Below are 27,652 nucleotides of genomic sequence, written 5' to 3'. Positions count from 1 at the left end.
ATTCTCACCACTGCTAAACCATTCCCTGCTCTCCATCACCACACAGGAGCTCCCCCAAAGCCTGGAGAGGTCTGGTCTGAGGAATGGGCTGGGAACAAGTACAGGGATCTTAGCTGTTTTCAGGGCCTTTCCTCCTCTTCCTGTTGAATGAATCAGGGGTCAGCAGCCTTTGGAAAATTGGGGTGTTATAATTCTGGACCCTCTTCTCTCATGTCAGGGAAAACATTTAACAATTTGGGGAGTGGAAGTTGATTTGAAAGGTGACAATGGCTGGTCCACAAGGAAAGTTCTGTATGACCAGATTCTCCCAAAACCAAGGGGAGAGTCAGGGTAAGAGTAACTTATGCAAACAGCTGAAATGGCCCAGGAGGAGGAGGCTCAGTGACCAGTTTGTTGGATCCTGTATTCCATAGATTGGCAACCCCTGTCCAGAGTTAACAACCTTTTCTTTAGCTCCAGAGCTATCAGGGACCTGGATCTTGCAGATTTTCATATAAATATATGCAAAATGAAATACTCTTAGTATGGGTTTGTGGTGTGAAGGCCCCTTATTGCCAGGGCCATATGAGTAATGAAAACTTGTCTAAATATCATTGGGACAGTCTCAGGGATCCCCAACTATCTCCAAATACTCTAGAAATGTGAGGGACTAATGCCCTGAGCCAGATAAACATGTATAAAGGAGTGGCTACTGAGACATCTACTGCCATTTTTTCATGTCCTCTCAGAAAACAGGCCTAATGTCTTTAATGAACTAGAATCATATATGGCACTGGAACAATGATGACAGCAGATTCAATGAGCTCGATGAGCTTTGGTTTCCAAGCCAAAAGCCACCCTCCTTAATGAGGGGCTCCCCTAAGTTCGCCAATTCTGGGGAGAGGGGATAAATAAAAAGGGCCGTAGCAGTCCCGAGCAACTTAGGCCATGTCCCTTAAAGGCCCTGAACAAGTAAAGAGCCCAGGGCCTTTCAGAATTTTATTTATCACCTCGTGGTTGCTCAGTTCCCAACAGGAGAAAGGGATTTGGTCAATGACAAATTCCTGGTTTGTCATTTTCATGGTGTAGAGTAAACCTCCCCAACACAGAGAAGAGAAACAAAATCTAAGTCACAGCTTCTCAGAAGTCTATATGGATTGTATCCCTATCCACATCACAGCTCCAGCTTTGATTTATGGTGCTCATGCTCCCAAGAAAAGACAGCAATAAATTCCATCCACACAGCTCTTGTCAAAAGGCATCTATTCAGCTTTTCATAGAAAATGACTCAGAGAAACAGTGACAGAAAATATCATACAAGCCAGTTACTGAATCAAAAAATAAAACAAAATAAAACAAAAAGCTAACACATTTCATTCAAATTTTCTGTCTCAGCCTTCTGCCTGAGTGGGAAATACACACTAACACAATGCCGGTCCCTTGGAAGAAGCCTTGTTTCTTCAATAAACCTGGGAAATTTTGTATATGGTTTCTTGAGGTAAGTGGAGGTCACTTATGTTATCCTGGTCAGGATAAACATCACCTTGGAAATAAGGCTATCTTAGAAAGCAAATTCACCCTCCACCTTTGGCTAGTAATGGTCTTTTATCAGAAGGAAGAACACACAGCCAATGCCATTCAATTAAATCCCGCTTCTGCAAACCAAGGTCTCAAGGTCAAATAACTCTTGAGTCTTCCACATCAAATCTTCACTGGATCTCTCCCATATAAAGTCTTTTGTCACTAGATGCAGAGAGAACTGTGGGGGAGAGGGAACAAAGGACAAGAAAACAGAAGTTAAGAGGGAAGAATGGAGGGGCTTTGGCAACAAGAGCCAATTCTTATCTAAAAATATTTTAGATCTAGCTTCAACCTTCCTCCTCTTCATGTAAGTGATTCACAAGATGTTTTGTCTAACTTTTAAAAAAATTACATCTTTAATGTTATTTCATATTCTGTGTTACAGGCCAGCCAGCAGATGAAATCAGTGAAGTAACGTTTTGTGAAGGAAAAATAAAACTCCCCTCACACTAACCTCCTTTCTTCAAAGTGACTTCTGGGATTCTTAGTTATAGAATAGCTGGGTTCTGCCTAAATTTTCAACCTCATTTTTCAGTCCCACAATTCTGAGATCTAATGTACTAGAGTAAGTTTGAAAATTTATCAAGTTACAATTGTTCCTAATCCTATTTTATCTCTTTCCAGTCTGAGTTACTGCACTCCAGCAGAAAGGCAAGCTCAGGATCTCTATCATATGTGCAGCAGGAATGCACAGCTAAAAACCAAGCATAGTTGGAAATCCGTGTGTTTATCAATGGAAAAATTAGTTATTTTCTTATTATTTACATAAGCAAACTAGCCAATGAAAGTTAAAATGTAAATTTCATTCGATTGCATGTTAGAAGATTCCCCTATAGCAAAACAAATCTATGAAACATGGATTGAATCTAAGCTACTCTTGATTCAGAAACAGTATGCAAGCTCCCTGAAATCAGAGAGCATCTTACATTTGTACTGGTGTTCCTGGCACTTATGCTTGGCACAGAGGCAGGTACTTAAAAAGTTTGCTGGTTGACTGAGGCCACTAAATCTCTTAAAAGTTCCAAGCTCTAAATGGTCACAATGTGGGCTGAATATGACAAAAAGAGAGCAACTCCCACTCATTTCCCTCCCCTGTTCCCTTGCCCCCCAACCCCATTTAAAAAATAGTAGTGTGACTTTCAGTGGTACCTACAAGGAGTGTTTCCAAGGAAACAGATGCAGCAGTATTGTACATCTGAGGCTACTCTTGGTGTAGGAACACAATCCACATTTCCTACCCCCATCCAAAGCTGAAGTGAATATTAAATGGCCTAGTCACTCTTACATGGAGAGGCAAACTGCTTCCCTCTCTGCTAAAGACTACAGAAACTTACTGATGGGTTCATCTGGGTGGAAGGCCACTTCATTGACTGAACCAGCATGGCCAGGCAGCTTGTAAAGGATCCTCCTGCTTGTGGTATCCCAAACATATACAAACCTACAAAACATCATAGGAAGTAAATTTTGGGCCTAGAAAGGTGAGGAAGGGGAAAATGGGATAAAGCAGGAAGCACCCATACCCCTCCAGCTTTTATCCCAAGCATAAGCAGCCATTTTTAATGAACATGCTCCCAAATGAAAAAACAAAAAAAACATGCTAACAGAGAAGACAGGTTCCCCCCTCAAGAAAGCAAACCCAACGTAATCTGGCTATTGTTAACCTCCAATTAGGTAAGAATGCCTTGGAAGTAAATTTAGTTGTTTGTTGGAAAGCTAAAAGACTCGGGTAAAATATGCTCAGATATAATTCCATCCCTGGATCCAAGAAAGGGGAAGGCATCTGTTCTTTGCAAATATTTGTCTGAGCCAAATGTTACTAGATGCTATAGGTAACTAGAATGTTGGAAACAGGAGGAGCCTGAAAGATAGTCTGATCCCTTAATTTTATGGGAATGAGGGCTCAGAAAAGGTAAGCTTTGCCCATGGTCACACAGTTAAATACAACAGCCAAGATGAGATCTGGGGTCTCTTCCATTTCACACTAATCCTCTGATCCTAACTTTATGCCCTCTAAACTCCCCCACCCCCATTAGATACTTGCTTTCTTTGCCAAGGATACATGCATGATACACTCAGGTGGATATAATGCAAAGCTCCAGTGATAAGTAAAAATTTGAAGGTAAATAAAGGTCACGAGCATGTTAGTTTTGCTTATGTCGCTCCTTGTTCCTGCCAGCTAGATGAGAATGGGTACCACCTGTCACAAAGGTAAGAGAGGGAAAGCACATGGCCAGGTCACAGCAACTCATCACTGGTGAAGAAACAACTCAGAATACAGGCCCTGCTGATGAGGAGTCACCTCCACAGGCCAAGGAGAACCTCTCAGGGCTCAGGTCTGCCACTGATAATTTGCTGGCTTGAGTTATCACGCCTCTAAGCAGTGAGTATCTTAACACATTTAATGAAGCCTAGGAAACTCCAACAGCATCGATTAAGAGGTAAAAGCAGTAGCTGTGCCCTTTCATTCTTTGTTATGAATCAGAGGAAGAAGCAGGAGGAAACCAACCATTTCTCATGTAATCTGGACACTTCTCTGAAGAATCTACTTGACTGATTTGGGGGTGGGATGCAGTGGTAGTTATGGCAGTGGCCACATGCGAGCAGGCTCTATTCATTAAAGATTCTTGCTTCTTAATTATCGTGGCATCCTGCACACCCAGGGAATCTGGTGAAGCCCATGACCCCTTAAGTGTTTTTAAATGCATAATAGAAAACATATTGGGATGACAAAGGAAACTGGTTATACTGAAATACAGTGATCAAATTCTTTTTTAAAAAAAAGTTCAGAGGGGCAGCTAGGGGGCTCAGTGGATGGAACACCAGCCCTGAAGTCAGAAGGACTGAGTTCAAATGTACCTCAAACACTTAACACTTCCTAGCTGTGTGATCCTGGGCAAGTCACTTAATCCCAAATGCCTCAGGGGAAAAAAAAGTCATAGACTTCCAAATTTACCTCCCTTGGTGAAAAGGTCACTGGGAGCACTCCTGAAACCTTTGCCTTAAAAGTGTTCAGATTTCTGAAAGCTGCTTGGAAAGTTGAATTGGAGAACACCCAGGGCCTGTAAGGGAGAAAAGCTAACACTGCCCTGCCCATCTTTTCTGGAGCTCACTCAGCAGAAGTCAATGGTGTCTCTCTATAAATTAGCTGACTTCCCTCAGGGTATCGGGATTATCTTCTGCCAGTCCCTTCCTTGGTGTATTTCAGCCTCCTCTCTCCTCCCCTCAAACAAGTTATATTACTTGAAGGAAAGACTAAATTAGGGGCATCATTTTTATGGGGCAGTACATACATATGGCAATACAATGGCAATGCTAGTAACTTTAGATTTTAATTACAATATACAAATGTGTATTATCAGGCTCCCCTTTCCCCCCAAAACCAATAACTGACTAGACATCTAGTCAACACTATATAGTACCTATGTAGCATAAGGGAGCACAGGATCTTATACAGGGAGGGTAGGAGGTGGAAATGAGGATACTGTATAAAATATTGCTTATTTCTGCCACCTGGAGAGCCTTGACCAGGAGAGAAGAGGAGCAGGGCCCCCGGAACCCCTCTGCTCTGTTCTTGGCTCATAAGCCTCTATAATTTCACTTTCCTTCTGGGTCTCTTATGTAAAAAAGGTATTTGGAGGAGATGATCTTTAAGGTCCTTTGCAACTGTAAATCCGTAGATCAACTCCAAGAGAATGAGAGGAATCATTTGGGAAAGGGAGACTTGCTACATTTAAGGCCAAACCCTGTAACATTGCTTTTTGGAAGGGCTCCATTTTTAGGGTACAGGAAAGGCAACAGGAACCTCAGCCCTTGAAGGATTTACAGGAAGGATTCTCAAAAGGTGGCTGTCAATTAGGTGCTAAATTTAGAAGGCTTTATTGCCAGTTCCTTGTTTTGGCATGGAAACCTGTGGCAGGAAGAGTGCTCCTCCTGTCATCCTTCAGATTTTGTGACAAAGTAGCAACGTCTGTTTGGTGTTGTTAGGGTGTCCAGGAAGCAAGCAATTTAGGGAGGGGGAAAAATGGAAGGTCAGAGGAAACTATGATTTGAAGGAAAGTTATACAGATATCAATGCATAGTATCTAAATAAAAAGGATGTAATCTTCTGAAGAATTTGAGATATGATCATTATAAGAACAATCAAAGCCATTTTCAGTCAGTAAGAATCCATGTGGCTTCAGTTTGTGGACGTCTTCTCCAGAACGTAACTGCTGGGAACCCAGTGTTCTGAAGTGCCCGGAGTAACCAACCTCCCTTGCCTAGGAGAGGCCACCAGGAGGGAGCGACTAAGAAAAGCAGCATCCAGAACTGAGGGAGGTAATGATCTGAGGAATTGTGTTTAGTTCTGGATTCTACATTTTAGGAAGGATAAGGATGGTCAAGCTAGGGGAGGGACACAAGTCAGGAAGGGCATGTAGACATGTCAGGAGGATGTGGACTGGCTGTCATCAAAGAGTCCCAAGAGATGGAGGGGCAGACTGGAGCTTGGGATGAGGAAATACTTAGAAAATGCTGCTTTGGGACCCCTGCCAACTAGAGATCATCAGACAAAGGTTGGATAAGCCCACAAGAGGGACAGCATAAAGGGGATTTTCAGTCTGGTCCAAGCCGGATTAGCAGGTCGGCTGCTGAACTTCCTGTTAGCACTAAGTTTCTGTGGCTCTTCTGCATCTCAGGGGAATTGTTGAGGAGAAAAAGCAACTTTTGTCATTTCAGGTCTGTACATGGTCAAGACCAGAAGGCACTTCTGAGACCCTCTTACTTGCCAGGGGCCTAAGGAGGTAGACTACCTAGGCCAGGGGAGCTGGAGGGTCTGCAGTGAGCAGGGGACTACACTCCCAACAACCTGCTTACTCCTCTGGGGTAGGTCATTCATGGCGACAAACAAGCATGCAAGGCAGCAGCCAATCTGGCTTCCTTGCGGCACTGGGTTAATTTAATGATTCTCAGGGTCTCTGACAGCAGGGTTGGGGGCCCGAACTACGTCCTCTTCTCCTGCAGCCAGGAGAACAGTGCCATAGGTTCTGTGCCAAGGTCTTACAGGATGATCCCTTTACTGTAGCAGCCACAGGGCAAGGACCTCCCAGGAGGCCAGGGCCACTTGTCACAGCCCTTCCCTAATCTGCTACCCTACTTCAAAGGGATTGTGGAGGGCACCAACAGCACAGGTCACTGGGGACTACTCTGTCCTCTCTCCCCTACCTGGGAGCTTGGCTCCTCATCGCCCACAGCAGAATGACTTAATATTTAACCCCCAATCTCCCTTCCAGACGAAGATCATTGTCAAAGACTCTAAAAGTACATCTCACAAAGACTCACTTTTCCTTCTCAGGAGAGCTTGGCCCATCTTACCTGGACTCTCTTCTAGTGAAACATCGGAGGGCCCTCCTGTCAGTCTTTATTCATTCATCAAGGAAAGCTTCCACCTGCCCTCTCTCTGCCAGACCTCAGCCCACTTGGAGGGGTCCCGGCCACGAAGGGCCAGTAGCCCAAAATTCCATCACCAGAGTAAAGAAAAGGGATGGTGGATCACTACTTCAAAAGCTTCCAAGTCAGTGCAGTCTCTCCCTTCCCAACCATAGTCATCATTCCACATCTGCCCTAGCTGTCCCTGCGCTCCATGTATTAAACATGAGACAACTCCTGCTCTGCTGCATCATTCTTTTTATCTCACATCACAATCATTCTTACCTGTCGGCTGAACCGGCTGCAATTTTGCTTCCATCAGGTGACCAGGAACACCTCAGGAGATTCTGCAACAATGAGCAAAGAAGGTCCATTGAAAAGAGCAGCATTTTCTTTCATTTGCCTCTTTCTCCTTTCTTATTTTTTTCATGCAATAGTATTTTTTTCCCTAATTACATGTAAAAACAGCTTTCAACATTCACTTTTGCAAGATTTTGAGTTCAAATTTTTTTTTCTCCTTCCTTTCCTTCTATCCCCCTTCCCAGAGACAGCAAGCAATCTGATACAGGTTTTACATGTACAGTAATTTTAAACGTATTTCCTTGTTAGTCATGTGAAAGAAAAATCAGAAAAGAGAAAAACTATAAGAAAGAAAAGACAACTAAAAAAGTGAAAATACAAAAAACTTTGAGCTGTATTTAGTCTCCATAGTTCTTCCTTTCGATTGGGATGGCAATTCTATTCCAAGTCTTGGATCAAAGCTGATGGTCACACAATCTTACTGTTACCATGTACAATGTTGTCCTGTTTCTGCTCACTTCACTCAGCATTAGTTCATGTAAGTCTTTCCAGGCTTTTCTGAAATCCTCCTGCTGGTCATTTCTTACAGAACAATAATATTCCATGACATTCATATACCACAATTTATTCAGCTATCTTCCAACTGATAGGCATTCACTCAGTTTCCAGTTCCTTGCCATGACAAAAAGAGCTGCTATAGTTTTGCACACATGGGTTCTTTTTCCTCCTTTATGATCTCTTTGGAAGACAGACCCAGTAGAGGTGCTACTGGATCAAAAGGTATATAAAGTTTGACCGCCCTTTAGGCATTGGTCCAAAGTGCTAAGAGTAGCATTTTCAAATGCTCATCAAAGCAAAGGAGGGCAGAACTGAAAGGGACTTAGGTGCCATTCAATCCAACACTCTCATTTTACAGAGGAAGAAGCTGAAATCCATGGAGGGCAAGGAGATGGGCTCAAGATGCAGATCCTAACCCAAAGCCCAGTCTTCTGACTTTGGACTGACTGTTCTTCTTCCCATAGCATGCCTTCTATTCGCTGGCAGGCTCTAAGTAAATCAGCCTTGCTGGCTTCCTGCCTGGCAGGTCAGTCACTGATGGTGGCATTTTAGCAGCTGTACCTTTTGCCTGGTGGTTAGATCCCCAGATGTGGAGAGCTGGGTTAGGCAGGCAGATTTTGGACCTGGCCCCAAACACACTATAAGATATCACGATTTCTTTGATACCATTTACTTATTTTTCTGCCTCTTCCTATCCCCTTTCTGTGCCCAAGGCCTTCATTAATTAAATAACTCAAATTTCCTAAACACCTCAGGGATATGGGGGCAAGAGAAGAGAATAAAACAAAATCTTCATACTTAGAGGGTTCACAGTCTAAGAGGGTGAAGGAAAATGTAGACAGATAAAAAATTAACTAACTCAAGTAAGTCTAGGATAAGTATCCTTGGTTTGAAAATGAGATCATTGAGAACCTTTAAATATCACAGTTACATTTTAATTGTTTTCCCTAGGAAAATGATCAGCAATTATGGCTTATGTTTTATGACCTAAAACACCAATGAGTTACAATTTCATAACTCATATATAATAAATACAAAAAATGCTTAATTCACATGTAACCAATTAGAGTTTTACCTGGCAAAGAAATCTTATTACTATGCCTACAAAGAAAAGCTCCCTTTGCTCTATTCATCTTGGTATTTATTAAAACTCTTTTTCTTTCTCTTTAAAAAAACAAAACTCCTAGAGCTGATTTACAGAACAAATCTGAATCCCAGGGAACACACAGATCAAGTATATTATTCTTGAAGATCCTAAGAACATGACTCCTTTGAACTAATTATCCCTGGGAACTGAAAAGTGTAGGGTAAATGTTTCCTGCTTCCCTAACTCTAACTATATGGTGCCAGAAGCTAAGGAAAGGAAGAAAGCAGCACTGTCTTAGACTTACATGGCTTAAGGACAGACAACATGGCAACCTGAGGCAGAGCCAACCTAGCCTGGCCTTCAGGTCATCTGCCTTCTGGTCCTGGAATGCAAGCAGTACCCCTCTTTTTATCTTTTGTGTCATCAGCTAGGGAACCAGCTAGGATGCCATCAACTAGGGAAGAAATCAAGAGAGACTCCATTAAGAGCCTCAAGTTCATTTTTTCTCTTTAAAGGGAAGAAAAGAAGTTATAGGCTCAAAAAATCTCAGCTGGAAGAGATATGTAGAGCTACTGAATTCTGATAAACCTGAACAGGAATCCCCTCTACAAATTAATTTAATTCACTTTTAATAAAAGCACTTGCTATGTGTTAAGTGGTAGGGCTAAAAAGAGAAAATATAAATCCACATCTGTCCTCCAGAAGCTTCCATTTGCCAACATCCCTCAATGGCCACCGTGTCTCTACTATCTCCTGGGGAGGCCCCTGCCCTTTTAGACAGCTCTATTTAGGGCAGTTTTTCTTTGCTTCCAATCTAAAGCTGCTTCTCTGAGACTTCCATTCATTTACTGCTCCTTGTTCTCTGGGACTAAACAGTCTCATCTTTCTTCCATGTGACAGCCTTCAGATATATGAAACTGGTTATGAATTGTCTCACCTAAGCCTTCCCCACGCTAAATACTCCTGATTCCTTCATCCTGACCTTCTTCTGCTGAGGTATGGCAGGGACAGAATCCACTTCCCAAAATGCATTGCTATGCTTCCCATAGGATATCTCTCCCTCCAGGAATGAAATTTTGGAAAACAACATAATTGCTATTAACATTAACAGAAATGTTATTAGAAAGTATTAGCTCACAGTCATACTAAACTTACCTTCTCAAAGTTATGTACATTTCCTTGGAATATCTTCACACATCTCTCTTTGGGAGCAAAAGGTCGGACATCCCAGATCCGAACTGCAAAGAAACAAGCACGGCAGTCAAAAGCTAATGTGGACAGAAGATCAGAGCCAACTTTCCTTCCTTCTCTGAGTGACAGAAGAGTGGGGCAGGAGAAAAGGTCTCCAAGTCTTAGGTTCTTCTGACACTGAAAGGGAAGTGGATGTGTTTGGCTCTCATTAAATGGACTAAGGGAGCCACATACGATTTAGGGTCAAGCAAACTGCTCTGAATCTTAAGTGATTGGTGCTCCTCCCTCCCTCCCCCCCATGAGACCAAATGAACATAAACTAAACCAATTCTTCTCAATTCACTAGTCACTGCCATCTAGAATAGGTAGAACACTCCTGAGCATTTCAGGATCTGCAGTAGTCACCTGATATATATTCCTTAAGATCTACACTATCTAACCCAGCTTATTCACCCTTCTCTCTGAAATAATTTAATATAGCCTAGGGGTGCTAGGCTGAATAACCCCAAATCGATCATTCCACATGGACTAACGTGTGTCCTCTAAACGGACCCTATTCCAAAGTAGTTGGGGCACCCTTTTATCTCCACCCTTCCTATCCAGATATCCCCATTCTAACTTTTTTCCCCCCATTTATATTGCCAAGTATTTATTTTTTCCCCTGACTAGCAATAAAAAGATCCATTTTCATATATTTGTACCATTATGATCTGATTACCCATCCTAACTTTAAAGAAAAAAATACTACAATATACATATGTGTGTATGGATACCTATGATGTGTGTGTACGTATGTATGTATCTATCTATCTAGAGGTAAAAGAGACAATAATACTCATTAAGTCCCACCTTTCTTATTTTGCAGATGAGGCTCAGAAAAAAATTGCCCTAAGATGAGAGACTGAGTCAGAGCCCAGGGTCCCCCAGCAGGCTGGGGTTGGGTGGGATGACCCCGCCCTCTCTTTTCCTGGCTGTCTCCCATTCTGACACTGCCTTCCTCTGGAATGTCTGTGCACCCAAGCCTCGCTCCCACAAGCAGACCTGCACAGATCTGCTTATCCTTCTAATAACTCCAGCTCCCTCTGTGACTCCTGAACTGCACTTCAAACAAGGATGATTGGAGCTCATCAGTTCAGTCTAAATTAGATGCAATTTCCAAATCATTCCCATTCTCCGCTACCTCCCAAGTTTCTCACTTCTTTTTTTGTTCTGAGACTAATTAACTTTTTTTTTTTTTTTAGTCCATATGTGTGGCTTATTTTCTGTGGCTTCCGCTATTGATTTCCAATAGCACCACTGGTCTGTTCTTCATACAAACTGGTGGCAAACACTCAGGATAAAAGACATGATCCAAATATTCACATTTACTGAACTGCATAAAAGCTATGAGTGTGGCTCCTATGCCCCCACTCTTCAGGAAAAAACCCTTGGGAAAGCCCGTGCACAGATCTGCAGAGCAAGGATGGTAGAGGTGGGAGGTCAAAGGACTTAAAGGCTCAAAAGTGAAGGAGGCAATTTTAGTCTATTCCCCTGCAGAATCCATGAATTCCTAGGCAATTTGAAAATTGATTTTAGCCATCTGGTCCAGAAATTCCCAAAAGATATAAAAAAAAGTCAATGCCTTGAGGAGAGCCAGTAGACTCTGGTTCTAGTGCTGACAATGTCAGGGATGAGCTGTGAAATCTTGAACAAAGGTTAATTTCTCTTTAACTCAGTTTCCATATTTGTACAATAGGGAAAACAATACTTGTCCTAGGCTTCCCCTGCAAAGCCATACAATTCAACATTTGTTAACTGCATATCATATCCTGAGACTACAAAGTTGAAAAAATGGCACAATCTCAGCCCTGAATGGATTTACAGGCTGATGGGGAGAAGGAAATGACAGAATTAGTGAGGATTAAATGAGATAACATTTGTGGAAGTGTTCTGAAAACTTACAAACAAAAAAGCAAGGAATTTTTTGGTTATAGAATGGTCTCACACAAATTGTAGGAATGACTGGGCCATGACTATATCCTCAACTCTTAAAAGTTCTAAACCAACTAGCCTCAAATCTAAGGAGATCTTAAGTTATTTTTTGGGGGGAAAAACCTCATCAGCTTAAAGTTAAATGACTAAGAATCAAAACTGATTAGGAATATTGGACATTTAGGATGACAATGTTTGATATCAATTCACTAAACTTCAGAACATCCTTTAGTCTGGAACATCCAAGCACAAACTGCACAAAGAAAGGAGAAACCTGTCTCTTGTCCCTGGCTCCCACCTCTACATCATACAGACTCCCACTTCCCTCCTCTAATATGGTAACCACATTTCTATCCTTCCAATGAAAGGTTGGCTAAGGGGAACAAGAATTTATCAATCTAATTTTCTCAATGGATTAAAGGGAAGCTTCACATACAAGTTGAAAAATCTGGTCCACTCCTCATCAGTTGAAAATGACTCTCTAAAGAGGTTTCAGAAGTCTGTCTCTGATCCTACCCAGGGTAGGAAAAAAATGGAGGGAGGGTGTCTTTCTGACCATGTTTCTGTGACCTAATTGCCATTAAATCACTCCTCAATGGTACTTCTAGGATGATGAAATTGGCAATGTGCCCTCCTCCCCAGGGGTACCTGTGTTGTCCATTGCGTTAGAGAGCAGATAAGACCCTTCAGAACTTAGACTTAAGCCTGTTACAGAATCAGCATGGCCCCTCATGGTATATGTTAGCTTGTTCTGGCGTAAATCCCAGACCTGAGTGGAGACAAAAGTATTAGCAAAGTGTATTTACAGCAGCTTTGTAACAGGAGAAAAGCCTGTAGGGCCAGCAGTTAAGATAATGGCCTAAAATACTGTAGTATACTGATTGAACAGAGTGCTATTATGCCCCCAATTACAAAAAAAAAAAAAAAAAAAAAGAAAAAGAAATGTAAAAATTCTAATTATATACTTTTTAGTATATAGACAAATTTTCAAATATTTATATGAAATGCCACAGAGAAAATAGAATTAAAACAGATACATTGATCATGACTATCTAAAAAAGGCAACAAAACTTTACTATCAAATAAATGAAAAAGAGCTTATAAATAGGTTGTGATTATTTCCAAAGGGCAATGGAGAGGGGACATGTAAAGATAAATGGAATTTCACTAAATACATACGTATGTATGAGCATACATAAACACATATATGCAATACGGGACTGCCCCCCCCCCACTTCAATGTTTGATCTGTAGTATCAAGATATTGATCAAAAATCCCATCATACTGGTTGGACTTTCTGTAGAGGACTGACAGGAGGTCACAGACATGGCAGCAGAGGATGTGCATCTAAAGTACTAGAAGGAATACCACATCAAACAGATCCAGAGCCAAAGTACTGAATGGCTGTTATCACTAATTTTTACTTTTTCCTTTACTCAAAAGTAAATATTTTGTTTTATTTGGAATGTTAGCCCAATTTCATTTACTTATTAATTTATATTTATAGAGACTATTATCAATAATATTAAATTACTTCTAAAAATGTTTCTAGAACTCAAGTTGAAAGATAGATATTCAAGAATAGATGCATACTCTTCTAGGGAAATCAATTTCTTTGGAAATGCTCTCTTGCTGCCTTTTAAATCTGGATTTAGGGCTAACATTTATCTTAAATACAAGATTGAAACATTGCACATCTGCCTGAGTAAGGAAAAGCAGACCAGCAGTTTTACTGGCCTGGGGACTGAGTCAGGTGCCAGCAATCAAGCCCATCCAGAAGGCAAACAATTCCCCTTTCCCCATCACCAGCATCTTCCATTACAGAGCCCAACAGACTTTATTAAGAATTTATTTGTTGGGCTGTTTGCTGCCTCAGGACTCAAGAGTGCTGAGAATGGTGAACAATTTGTTGAAACTGTCACTGCTGCTCTTCGCTATCGGCATCACTGAAATCTGCTCAGCAGCAACATGGAAAGAATTAAACTTGCCAAAACCAAACTATGGATGCTGCTCCATTTCCAAATTATCTCTTCTTAAAAAGGGAGTGATTTGTAAAGACTTTTGTTAGAGCCAGAATACTTCTGGGATCTCACCGAAAAATAAGAGCCAGGCACTTATTTCTGCCAAATTCCTGCAAAAAATTCCATTCAGTTGTTTCTCACCCCAAATCAATTTTCTATCGGGACTTCAGAAAAGGTAGAGCCCCACTTGGCCAGCCACCCAGCAAGCTAAATTTCCTTCTTTTCTCAGCTTTCCCTATCCTTAGTCTCTTTCTTCATGTTGCCTGATAGAACAGACTCCCAATGGACTTCAGAGAGAACTGGTTTGCCCTTAATCCTTAGCTTCTGGAACAAAGAAACTATAACAAATCAGCAGGATTGTATTTTATCTAAGTATTGTGTAGAGGATTCGTAGGCTGGTGAAAGAATTTTCAAACCACAGCTCTTACTTTGGTAATAGCTGATATTTATATGGCACTTTATGGTTTAAAAGGTGATGTCAGAGACATAATCTCATTTGAGCCTCAAAAGACCCCGAGACAGCCTCTTTAGACATTTTATTCTCATTTTGGAGCTAGGGAAACTGAGGCTTAGAAAAGTTACGTAGCATATAAGTTTCAGAGGCAAAAGCCTAACCTAGGATTTCCCAACTCCAGTTCCATTTTTCTACCTAACCCACCAGGGTTCCTGGAATACCCAAATGCCCACCACTCAACTCAGGAAGCACTGACAGAGCATCTAGTGGATGCCAGGTATGGCAGTTATATGTAATATGATGACAAAACAAAGAGTCCCTGCCTGCAAGGCAGACTCTCATGCCTTGCAGAAGAGCAAAGAAAAATAATGCTGGCTCAATTTTATTATTCTCTGAAGAGATGAAACTCACAGAGTGGCAGGCCTTCTCGGCAGCCCCTGCTAATAGTGTCTATTTCCTCGGTACTCAATACTGGAAGATTCTGGAAAGATGGTGAAACAATAGACCTGAAAATTCCAAGTTTTCCAGATTTCTTCCATAAACAAGATAACAGTTCCTCAGAGCAAATGCAGAATAGTAAAAACAAACCAGACCAGGAGCAGAATAGTAGTCCTGCTGAGACCACGTGAGAAACTCTAAGGTTGGAGGTGTGGCCTGTAGGAAGTGTAAACAACCAAGCTGGCTTCCCAGAAACAGTCCAGTGAGAGCCCTGGGGCTAGCCTCAGAGAAGGGAGCCTCAGTCCCACTCCTGGATGTGTGGGGAACCTCTGTTGGTAAAGGATGACAGGCCCACGCTGTGGAGATGAGGTCCCGAGCACTAAGGAACCAGCACACACATCCCATGAGTGCAGAAGCAGGGCAGGGCTGTTGCTGGCTACAGGAACATACAGCAGAGCAGAAGGCTAGGCCAGAAGGAAGAACTGGAGGAGGACCTGAGGCCAGAGATCCCACAGCTGCATCCCAGGACTAGAGGGGACTACGATAATAAACTACAAATTCAAAAAAAATAAGTAAATAAAGGAGCAGGCAAAGGAGAATCCAACCATAGAAAGCTTCTATGGAAATAGAGGAACACTGGGCGTCATTTTCAAAGGATACGAAGCAAAAAAAGCCTCTCCTACCAAAAAGTAATATTAAATGGTTGCTTGCTAAAAAGGAATTCATAGAAGAATTAAAAAAACCCAAAAAAACAAAAACCTTTAAAAATCAAATGAAAGAGAATGAGGAATAATTAAAAAAAAAAAACTCAAGAAAAACAAAATCATGAAAAGAAAGTCAATCAACTGGAAAAGGAGATCTAGAATCTTGAAGAAAATGACCCCTTGATAATCACAACTGGATAAGGGGAAACTAGCAAAGTTATAAAAGACCAAGAAATAAAAAAAATATATATAAAGAATGAAAAAATAGAAGAGAATGTGAAACATATCATAAGAAAAATATCTTAGGTGAAGAAAAGATCAAGAGAAAACATGAGAAGAAGTGAATACCTGAAAGCTATATTAAAAAAAATTTTTTTTTTGATACAGTTAAACTAGTGATAATCAAAGAAAACTGTGCTGAAATATTAGAAATTCTAAGAGAAGAAAGTAGAAACAGAAAAAATCCACTAATCACCACCTCAAAGAGATCCTATGAGAAAAACTGATGGGAATATCATGGTCAAATTCCAAAAATCACAAGTCAAGGAAAAAATATTATGAGCAACAAGATAAAAAACAATTCAAATATGGTGGAGCCACAGTTAGAATTATACAAGACTTAATAATGACTACATTAAATGACTTAGAAAACTATATTTGAAGAACAAAAACTAAAGTTACAACCCAAAATAACATACCCAAAAAAGTTAAGCATAATCCTGAATGAAAAACAAAAAATAAAACTGGACATTCAAGGAATTGCCAGATTTGAAAATCTGAAAATCCTGAAGGATTTTATTTCAAAAAGACCTCAACCCAATAGAAAATTTGGAGTACAAGAACCAAAAGAAATATAAATATCAAAAAATAATTAAAAGGGATTCAATAAGAACAAACTGTCTACTTTTCAGATGTAGAAATATAAACCATATGCCTAAGATTGTCATTAGTAATTGGGTAGTTTGAAAGAAAATCTGAGGTAGAGCTGAATATGATGTGATTTAAAAAGTAAAGCTATGCAGGGAATGGTAAAAAAAAAAAAAAAGAAAAAAAAAAAGAAAAAAAAAGTCTTATACAGAGAGAAAGAAGAACTGACACAAAAGAATTATATGTGGAGAGAAGGGTTGGTAGTTCTAGAATCGTACTTGCATTGGGAATGAATTAAAAAGGGAACAATGCATATATATATCTAGAAGGATATAAAAGTCTTCTAAATTCATAGTGAATAGAAATATCTTAATAGAATAGGGAGGGGGAAGAGTTATTGATAAGGGAGGGAGTTTTAGAGTAAACCCTATTCACATCAGATCTGGGTTAGAATTAACCCAGAAGGAAATAAAAGATTTCTAAATTTATAAAGAAATAAGAGGGTGAGAGAATAGGATAAGGGAAGGTATGTAGATTAATAGGAATGGGATAATGAGCAAATAACACACATATATATTTATATTTGAAAGGCCAAAAAAGTCTTCTAAATTCAAAAAGAAACAAGAGGGCAAGGAGAAGGATGGGGAAAAAAGAGTATGAGGAGGAGTGGCTTAACTAACAGGAGGATAAGATAGCAGGTAGAAATAAAGTGGAAATAAAGAAATAAAGAGGTAGAAAATAAAGTCAGGAAGGATAGGAAAAAAGCGATATACACAAACAAAATAAAAATCAGGAGTAGAATTTATTATGTAAAAAGAGAAGGGGTAATAACCATGATTTCAGACAAAGTTAAAGCTAAAACATTTAATCAAAAGAGAAAAATAGAGAAACTACACTATATGCCAGCCGTATTAATCAATATTGTTTTAGTCTATTTAAAATAACTAGAAATATAAGATTGGAACATTGCTGTGGTGTAGAAAACAATGAGTTTGTAAATTCAAAAAACATGGAATGACTTGGACTTATGAAGGAAAATGTTATCCATCTTCAGAGAAACAGGACAAACAAGCATAGTATTGTCTTATATAGGTGTATATGGAAGTATATATGTACATACGTATATATATATATATATATATATATATATATATATATATATATATATATATATATATATATATATATGGATACATATATATGTGGATACATATCCACAATTTACCATAGTCTTCTTTGGAGAGAAGGGGAGGAAGGGGGAAAAAAGAAATAAGTGCAAAGCAAAGAACAAAAGAAAACCAACACAGAAGCAAGAAAAGATGGACAGTTCTGAACACAAAGTATAGTATTTATTATATAGACTTTCTTGAAAAGGAAATTTATTGCTTTATATTTTGAATTCTCTTATTTTCTCCTGTGCACATGGAAATATTTTTTCTTTTCCTATTTTGTATTTCAGTTTAAAACAAATAAATAAAAGGAATGAAAACAAAAAATACTTGGTGACTCCTTAAGGGCAGAGTGGTAGAGCAGAAAGAGCATCATACTAATTATTACAAAGACATGGTTTTCGGTTCTGACTCTCTCACTATTTATATGATTTAGGAAGATTCTCTGGTCTCAGTTTTTCAGGGGAGAAGTTTTTTATTTTCATTAGCCTCTGCTTGAAAACTAGCATTTCTTCCAATTATAAAATTAAAAAAAAAATTTAAAAAAACAAAAAAAAAAACCGACTAGGTCTATGACATGAAAAAGGATAATAATCCCTGAATTAAATGATCTTTATGGTTATTTTTCTATGATCCTCCAACGAACAGGGATTTTAATTTCTTCCTTCGGTGGTGGGCTTTTAAAAAAGAGCTCAATGGTGTCATGAAGAGATCATTAAAAATGGTAGCCAGCTTCTCCTTTGATCAGGTGCCGTTATTCTCCTCTAAGCGTGTTTAAAGCAGGAGAGAAAGCAGAGATTATAATGAGGTCCTAAAAGAGGGAAATGAAACCAGATAATAAAAGTGTCCAAAGCTGGAGTAGAAGATAGCTACAAAAATGGAAACTTCTGTTCTTGGAACATTATATACAGTTTTAGTTCCTACCTCTCATGAAAGGGAGAAAATTAATATAAAAAGGGTTCAGAGAAGAGGAATAAAAAATTATCATAGAGATCTAGAGCAAGAAGAAAAAATTAAGTCTCTTCAGTCAAAAAAAAATACTTAAGAAGGAATATATGATCAAAATTGGTAGGCATTTTTTTTTTTTGTGGTAAGTAGTATAAATGTTTTAAAACCATCTTACAAATGAGAAAACCTAGTCTCAGAGATATTTCAGAAGTCAGAGAACTGGGTTCAAATATGACAAAAACTTGTGATGACATCATAGGATGAACAAAGATGTGTTTATGGAATGGCACATAGGCTAGCTAGAAAGGAAGACTGTTCAAATTTAAAAATGACTTGAGGAGATAATTGCAAATGTCTAATACAAAAGGTAATTTATCAGCACTAGAAGAGGCATTGCAGGAGGCACATAAAAGTATTGCTACAAAAATAACAATAGACAGTCTAGGCTGAAATATATAACAATGAAAATAAGGGTATATATTAATTTCCTTCTCATAAGTATTGCTTGGTGCCATTGTCAGTGCTGGCAGGAAGCAGATGGAGCACTAGCAGGGCACGGGTTGGAGCTGGCTCATTCTACTCACTCTTCTCAAACCAAGGGTGCGCTAAGGAGATTCTCAGCTCCTGGAGTCGAGGCAGGGAGAGGCCGGAGGGTCACTAAGGATCTTGATGCCTATCTTCTGGAAGGCAATACAGAGGAATTCCTCCTCGTGCAGCCAACCTACAGCCACTCACTGCAGCTGGGGAGGTGAGGAGAGAAGACTCATGGAAGGAAACAGACATGGGAGAGAGTGCTGAAGCAGCAAGTCCTCTCTCCTCTTGACCTCACAAGCCTGCCTCGTCCTAGTCCACCACCCTCAAAACTCCCCTGCCCAGGTTAAAAGTAGCCTAGAGAGTTTGAGTGTGATTAGCAGCATGGGAGAGATGGTGAAAGACCAACCCACACTATCAACTTATGGCATACAAAAGTATGGAGGCCGACAAAGAAAAAAGCACTAGAGAAGCCAGTTCTGATCGATTCAAGAACACAAAAGGTATCTCTTTCTCTCTCTAATCCTTCCCTCCCAAAGGGGAAAATATACCTTTTCTGACTTCCATATAAAGAAGAAAGGTGCCGAGGAAACTATGGCTACTCACTTAGAAGCTGCTCCTGGCTGGAGTTCCTGGACCAGCCTGTTCACTCACCTCTGCCGATTAAACTAGGCCATCCTCTCCCGGCACCCCCTCCCCAGCCCCTACCTCCTATCACCAAATGGGTTAACAGTCCAGATCCTGAACAAGCACCTGAAGGCTAATTTCCCAGCTCCACTGCAAGCCTGTTCCCTAGAGCACATGGAGACTACAGATCCAGAGCTCCTGCTGCCAGGCAGCTCCAGATCCCTAGCCTCTCTTCACCTTCCTAGCTTTAGACTCTAAGGCTGATTGTCTACCACTACAGAAGGAGGTCCCACTGCCTCAGTACAATCCCAAGCCTGGAGACCAAAACTCTCACCTTCAATGTCAGAGGTAGTCAATGGGCTATAGGGAAGTCAAACTCTTTATCCATATCCTTTAAGGACAACATAAAGATTCTGCAATTCAATTTTTTACCCAGAACAACTTTTTGAAATCCACCCCTCCTGCCAATCTCCTCCATCAGGAAAGATAAGAAAAAATTAAAGATAAATTCTACTACAATGTAGAAATTCTATAAGATGATAAAAACAAGAAGATAAAACTTCTTTAGAATTAAAATGCATTAATAAATACATTAAAGGAAGACTCCAACTGGGGAAAGGGAGTGCACAAAGAGACAAAGGTACAGTTAATAAAACTGCAAAGTAACACGGAAAAAATGGCAGCAACAAGTAGAAGAACAAAGTCAAATGAAAGACAATTAGTAAAGAAAATAAAATTGAATTATCAAGAACAAGAAAGAACAAGAAGAATCCAAATGACAACCAACAAATGTATAGAAGAAAGTCAGGAGGAGCCAGAGGAGACAGAAGTCAAATTGGGAACTTTAGAGCAAAATTCTTGAAGATATTAAAAAAGAAGAAAAAAGGAAAGAAAATCATTAGATCATGACTGAGAACAAAAACTCTACAAAATAGACAAGAAAAGGTGACAACCTGCAACTAGAGTGAAGATACCAGATTTCGGCATGAAAAAATTCTAATTACAAATCTCCAAAGCATGTAATTGTTAAATTTTGGGATTACAAAAACCCCAAAATGTCAAGGAAAATATAAAAATGCCAATTAGACTATCATCTAACTTTTCAAAAATAAGGGACAATTAACAAATCTGGACAAGCCTACATGAAAGCTTTTAAAAAAAACATGGAATTAGATGTTAAAAGTATAGAGTATAGATGCTACAATTATGAGTAATAATGAACTGAAAGGAAAATATCCACCAGTATTACAGAAATTTCAAACTGAATTAACTTAATAGGAACAATAATATACTTTAAATATGTTATTATATGTAGTTATTTGTTTCAAGTTTTTGCAACTGTGAGAAATATTTAAACTGGAGTTTGAATGAAAAATATATATCTATATATTAAGACAAGCACAAAAGGGAAGAAAACTAAAGATATATCCACAGTGAGAAATCACACAAAAAAAGAACAGAAAGGGGAACTGGCACTCCTAAAAGCTATCTATCTAAAAAGGCCAAACCTCAGGGAATAAGAATTCGTTTCCGTAATTTAAATTAGTGAATTTAATTTGGTTTGTTAATTGGTTTTTAACAGTAGAAATAGTTATAGAAAATTAAAATAGACTTTATTCCCTTTAGACACATAAAGAACAATAAGAAGGTGGGAGGGGAGAGTTGGAAATGTGAGAAGACAGATCAAATTTAACATTTATAACAATAAATGTCAATCTCTTTTAATAGGGATTAAAACCCAAGAATGAACCAAGAGACAAAATCTGTAAATAAATGTTTTGTACAGGTAACATGTGACACAAAATGACATAAATGGATCTAAATTAAGAAGATGGTCTAACTATATCATGCAACTGCAAGCTCAAAAGCAAAAAGTGGCAATAATTCATAGAAAGTTGAATGCAAACTAAAAAAACCATGGGCATATGAATGTTATGGAATATTATTGCTCTGTAAGAAATGACCAACAGGATGAATGCAGAGAGGCTTGGAGAGACTTACATCAACTGATGCTGAGTGAAATGAACAGAACTAGGAGATCTTTATACACTTCAACAACAATACTATATGAGGATGTATTCTGATGGAAGTGGATATCTTCAACACAGAGAAGAGCTAATCCAATTCCAATTGATCAATGATGGACAGAATCAGCTATATCCAGAGAAGGAACACTGGGAAATGAGTGTAAACTGTTAGCATTTTTTTGTTTTTTTCCCCAGGTTATTTTTACCTTCCAAATTCAATTCTTCCTTTGCAACAACAACAACAACAAAATTCAGTTCTGCACATATATATCGAACCTAGGATATACTATAACATATTTAATATGTATGGAAATGCCTGCCATCTAGGGGAGGGGATGGAGGGAAGGAGGGGAAAAATTCAGAACAGAAGGGAGTACAAGGGATAATGTTGTAAAAAATTACCTATGCATATGTACTGTCAAAAAAAAGTTATACTTATAAAAACAAACAAACAAACAAAAAAAACCCCAAAACCATGGGCATTATGACAACAATAGGAATAATGAATAAGATACTTAATTTTATATTTAAATAAACTACTGTCATTGTGTATTAAAAGAAGAATGGTTTTTACAAGAAAAAATAATATATAGTAAGGAACTTCAACATTTCAATAGCAAATTATTTAAAAGATAAAAGAAATCACAAATTTGTTACTGAATAAGCTAAAAATAAGAGGCAAATAGAGAAAATGATGAAGCAAAGAATTCTTGACTGTTCCATTCAAGTAAATATAAAACTCTCAGAAAAATTGATTCCTAGCTTGATTTTAAAAAGATATGTTTGCTAAATCCAAAAAATGAGAACTCACGTATGTTGTATTTTCAAGATGAAATACAACAAAATTAAATAATAGCATGACCAAAAGCTATAAATTAACATGAAAATTAATATACAAAAATCACAATAATGATAAAAGAACATTTATAAAACAATGAACACCCTAATACTAAATCTATAATAAATATCTATAGTGTACAACCAAAAAAGTTCTTAGAAGCAAATTTATGGTGCTGAGTGCCAACATTAATACGAAAGAAAGGGAAAAAAATAAAAATCTACACTAAAGACACTAGAAAAGGAACAAATAGTCCAAAGTAATAGGGAAAAGAGCAGAAATAAATAGAACATGAGAGAACAATTTAATTAATAAACAACACTAAGCTGGTTTTTTTGAAAAGGCTAATAAAAATGGGTAAGTCGTTAATAAACAAAACAAAACAAAACAAAACAAAAAAAAAAAGAGAGTGAGAAACACAAATCAACAAAATTACAAAGCAAAAAGAAAAGACCATAATAAGCACACAAGAAATTAAGAATATCATTAGGGAATACTGTACAAAAATATTCTAACAAATTAGAGAAGCCAAGCAAAATGGTTGATTATATACTAAAATATAAATTATCCAAATTGACAAAATGAGAAATTAATAACTTGAATCAATCTTACAGGAAGATATAATAAAAATAATTAAATAAAATACTCTGTTGTACTGGAAACACCTCTCAGCTTGGACTCAGGGCAGAACTGGAGATCCTTATACTTCTCTAAGCCTCTGTTCTCTCATCTGTAAGTAACTGCAAGGGGCAATGAAGTGGTACAGAGGATAGAGCACTGGCCCTGGAGTCACGAGGTCTTGAGTTCAAATTCTGACTTGCTATTGACCCTTCGAAGCTGTGTGATCCTGAGCAAGTGACTTAACTCTAATTGTTTCTGGGAAGAAAATAAGTGCCTAAGAGTGTCTACAAATGATTGTGGCATCAAATCAACTCTGTAAAAACTGAACACACCACATGCATATCCGCCTCAACAATCATCATTACAATGATGCACAGATAAGTAACAGAAGAAGAACCCACGAAATCACTTTGGAAAATGATTCACTTCCAAGTCATAAAAGGCTTCACTGGTATTATGTGCAGACATATCATAAATTTCTATGTTTAAAACGATCAACTTTTGTTGTGAAAAGGAGATAGGAAAATGGGGATGATTCCAAAGGAGACACACCTTGATATCGTTGTCGATGCCACCAGAGATAATCTGATCACTGGTATCATTGAAGGTCACAGTCAATACTTGGTAGGTATTCTGAAATGTCTGGACAGCTGCTTTCTTACGGATATCCCAAAGCTGAAATGACAGAATCCAGATATTCAATTAATAACATAACTTACTCCCACTACAAAATCCTTCCAGTTTAAGGGCTCAGGGATAATTAAAGCACAATGTAATTAAAACATAGACCCTGAACTCTCTAGGGCTCCTGAGGATTCATGTCAAATGCAACAAACAATGATTAAGCACTTACAGTATACCAAGGACCCGCGCAGGTACTGAGCATATGAAGACAAAAATGAAACACCACCTGCCCTCAAAAAGCTTATCCTCTAGTGAGGGAGAGACAACTCCTTCACACCCCCAACTTCGCATTACAAGGCAGCAAAGAGGCACCGAGTGGCACAAAGCACTGGGGACTGGCCTTGAAGTCAGGAAGGCTGAGGTGCTCAACCTGCCTCCCCAAGTCTCCAGCCTGAGAGACCCCGGGCACATCCCTTCATCTGTCACTGCCCCAGGCAACTCTCTAAGACTTGAAGCTGCAAAGAAAATGCCAACCTGAACTGCTACAAATCCCTGTCCACTCCACTCCCCCCAAGATTCTTACATTAAGGAAAGCACAGATCTATTTCAGATGCACAAGATATGTGGGAAGGATGGAAGTTGGGAAAGAGGCCAGGCAGGTAGCATGAAGAGAAGGGGAAAGAAAGGAAGTATTTCTGAAAGGGGAGAGGGCTACAACTCTACCGATCCAGTGGGTCAAACCCACTTGGGTCAAACATGTATCCCTCTGAAGTAGTTCCTAGTCACAGAAATTCATAAAACAGACTTTCAGAAAGTGAACTGCCCCAGGTCTGCCTCCTGAATCTAATGTTCCTTCTATAATTCCATATTGCCCCTGTTACTTAAAACTGCTTAACATCTCTGCTGTTTTTTTGTTGTGGTAAGTTATTTCAATCAAGTCCGATATGATGGAAAGACCACAGGAATTGTAGATCCTGTAGGATATCCTGGATTCAAATCCCAACCTTGTGATTTACTAGTTGGGAAACTTTTGCAGGACTCTGCCCTTCTATTATTTAGGCCTCAGTTTTCACAAATGTAAAATGAGGAGGTTAGAATAAATGATAAGGTCCCTTTTTGCTAGAAATCATGTGAGTCCATGAACTTTTAGGCCCTATTAGCTCATATTAATTTTCCTGAAACATCATTTTGCACATAGTATCTCCTACCCCGCTCAAATACCTTCAATGAATCACTAATGCTCATATGATAAAGTCTAAATTCTCTTGGAGAACATTTATCTGACTTCAAGATTCTTTTCCGGTATAATTTCCCAGTGACCCACCAAATGAAGCAGCTGGCTCATCTTACTCAAACTGGACTTTTTTATTCAGTGCAGATTTGATCATGTGACTCAATCGATCAACTCCAATAGCTTCCAACTGCCTCTAGGATAAATATAAACTCCTCCATTTAGCAGTTAAAGCTCAGAACAATAGTCCAACCTATCTTTACAGCCTTAAAGGCTGCATTCCATGATTCAGTCAAACTGGCCTGCTCTCCTCACATGTCACTCACTCCTTTGCACTGGCTGTCCCATATCCCTAAAATAGAGTCCCTCCTTAGTTCTTCTTCTTCTTTTTTTTTTTTTAAACAGAACCTTTGTCTTGATTTAAGATGCCATTCAAATCAAAAATAATTTCACTTAATAGCTCAGTATATGAGAAACTTGAAAATATAAATTACCTTGGAAATAATTCCCTACTTAACAAGAACTGCTGGGAAAACTGTAAAACTGTAAAGCAGTCTGGCAGCAATTAGACTTAGCGTAACACCCAACACCATAATTCACAAAAAATTTGAGATAGTTAAGTGATTTGAATATTAAAAATCATGTCATTAAAAACTCAGAATAGGAGACATCTGCATTTTTTGGCTAAGGGTAAGGGAATAAATCTTTACCAAACAAAAGATAAAACAATTTCCATTATATAAAACTTATTTATATGAAAGTTTTTGTACCCCAAATTTAACCTATTTAGGAATAAGAAAAACTAATGTTCTCATAGGAAAAATATCTTTGTATCAAAAAGCTCTGATAAGGATTCAATAGTCAAAATACGTAGACAATTAAATATGTAAGACCAAGAGTGAAGTTTAGAGTTAAATGCTGTAATGTCCATGTCTCACATGACACAGAAATCATATTGAGGAGATAGAAAATGTAAAAGCCACAGCCATGGCCAGCAGGTGAATATGGATGATGCCAGTGAATAAGAATTTGCAAGGCTTTGACTGAAGGCTATTCTGAAGTCTCAAGTCTTGAACAGGATGCAGGTTTCCTAATGATTTTAAAACCACACACACAAAAATTCTATATAGCAAACACAAAAAGAAAATTATTAATGAATCCATGAATCTATTTTATACTGCTTTTTTTTTTTTTAAAGCAAACTACATTTCACACACTTTCAAAACTGTCCTGTGTGTGTTTTGAATATTAAAAGAATATTTCAAGGGAATTTTTTCAGGTATCGCTGCTGCTAACTTCCCATCTCCACCTTAGCCCCACATTACCTCAAACAAACATTTTAACAAATTAACATAATCAAACAAATTCACATACTAGCTAGCAACATCCAGAAATGTAAGTCTAGGTCCTTCTATCAGGAAGTGATAACATGCTTTATCATAACTTTTGGACACATGGGGAAGTCATTGCTCTGATCAGAGTTCTTAAATTTTTCAAAGCTGCTTTTCTCTCCAATGTTTTTGTACTTTTATAAATTGTTCTCTAGTTTCTGTTCATTGTGTTAACTCTTACTGCTTGGGATTTTATTAAAGTATATGTTTTGTCACTTCTTTTAGACGACCAATATCCTATTACACCCATAATTTGTTCATATTTTAGATTACTTGCCATCTAGGGGACAAGGTGGAAAGGAGGGGAAAATTTGGAACACAAAGTTTTGTAAGGATCAATGTTGAAAAATTATCCGTGCATATGTTTTGAAAATAAAAATCTTTAATTAAAAAAAAAAAAACAAAAAACAAAAAAACAAAACCCAACATTCAGCCCTTTGTCCAGTTGTCTAAAAGGCAAGAGATAGCATCTTTTTATTGGATTCTAGTCACACACTCCTTGGCCCCCTCCCTCTAGTTCTTTTTAATTATCCTTTCAAGATCAGGAATTTGTTTTCCTCTTAACTATTTCTCATCTTGTATTATCCTCCCCTCCCATTCCATTTTTTTCCCTTTTGATTTCAATGTATTTCTATACCAAATGCGCATGCATGTGTGTGTGTGTGTGTGTCCAACATTCTTTTGTCTGTTTCTTTTTTAGTTTACCTGATGCCAATTCTTCCTATCTGTTTTTTTATGTTTATATGGTCTTTTTTTCATGTGCTCCAATGGTGAGAAATTGAAAAACATCAATTGAAAAACATGACTTTTCCTTCTTCTACCTTTCATCCTATTTCCCTTCTTCAAAACAATATACCCCTAAATCTTTTTTTTTTGCTTAACACTCTTTAAAGATAGTAAAGTTCTAAAAGGACAATTTTTCCCTTTAATATTTTTGTTGTTGGTTTTTTTTTAATTATAGCTTTTTATTTACAAGATATATGCATGAGTAATTTTACAGCATTGACAATTGCCAAATCTTTTGTTCCAATTTTTCCCCTTCTTCCCCCACCCCTCCTCCAGATGGCAGGTTGACCAATACATGTGA

General features: G+C 38.4%; 1 protein-coding gene across 1 annotated transcript in view; it reads right to left on the bottom strand.

The window, feature by feature from the left end:
• Window positions 1–1,227: 1,227 nt before the first annotated feature.
• Window positions 1,228–27,652, bottom strand: part of SNRNP40 (small nuclear ribonucleoprotein U5 subunit 40) — a 45,532-nt gene continuing 19,107 nt past the window's right edge. The window contains exons 5-10 of the mRNA XM_074305532.1: window positions 23,872–23,994; window positions 12,722–12,842; window positions 10,067–10,149; window positions 7,252–7,313; window positions 2,895–2,998; window positions 1,228–1,738 (exon numbers count right to left, since the gene is read on the bottom strand). Of these exons, the coding sequence (XP_074161633.1) occupies window positions 1,689–1,738; window positions 2,895–2,998; window positions 7,252–7,313; window positions 10,067–10,149; window positions 12,722–12,842; window positions 23,872–23,994 (543 nt within the window). The 3' untranslated portion in view covers window positions 1,228–1,688. The remainder of the gene's footprint in view (window positions 1,739–2,894; window positions 2,999–7,251; window positions 7,314–10,066; window positions 10,150–12,721; window positions 12,843–23,871; window positions 23,995–27,652) is intronic.

The sequence above is a fragment of the Sminthopsis crassicaudata genome, chromosome 3, assembly GCF_048593235.1.
Source record: "Sminthopsis crassicaudata isolate SCR6 chromosome 3, ASM4859323v1, whole genome shotgun sequence".
In the NCBI taxonomy this organism is placed as follows: domain Eukaryota; kingdom Metazoa; phylum Chordata; class Mammalia; order Dasyuromorphia; family Dasyuridae; genus Sminthopsis; species Sminthopsis crassicaudata.
This window is presented reverse-complemented; position numbering and strand designations above follow the sequence as displayed.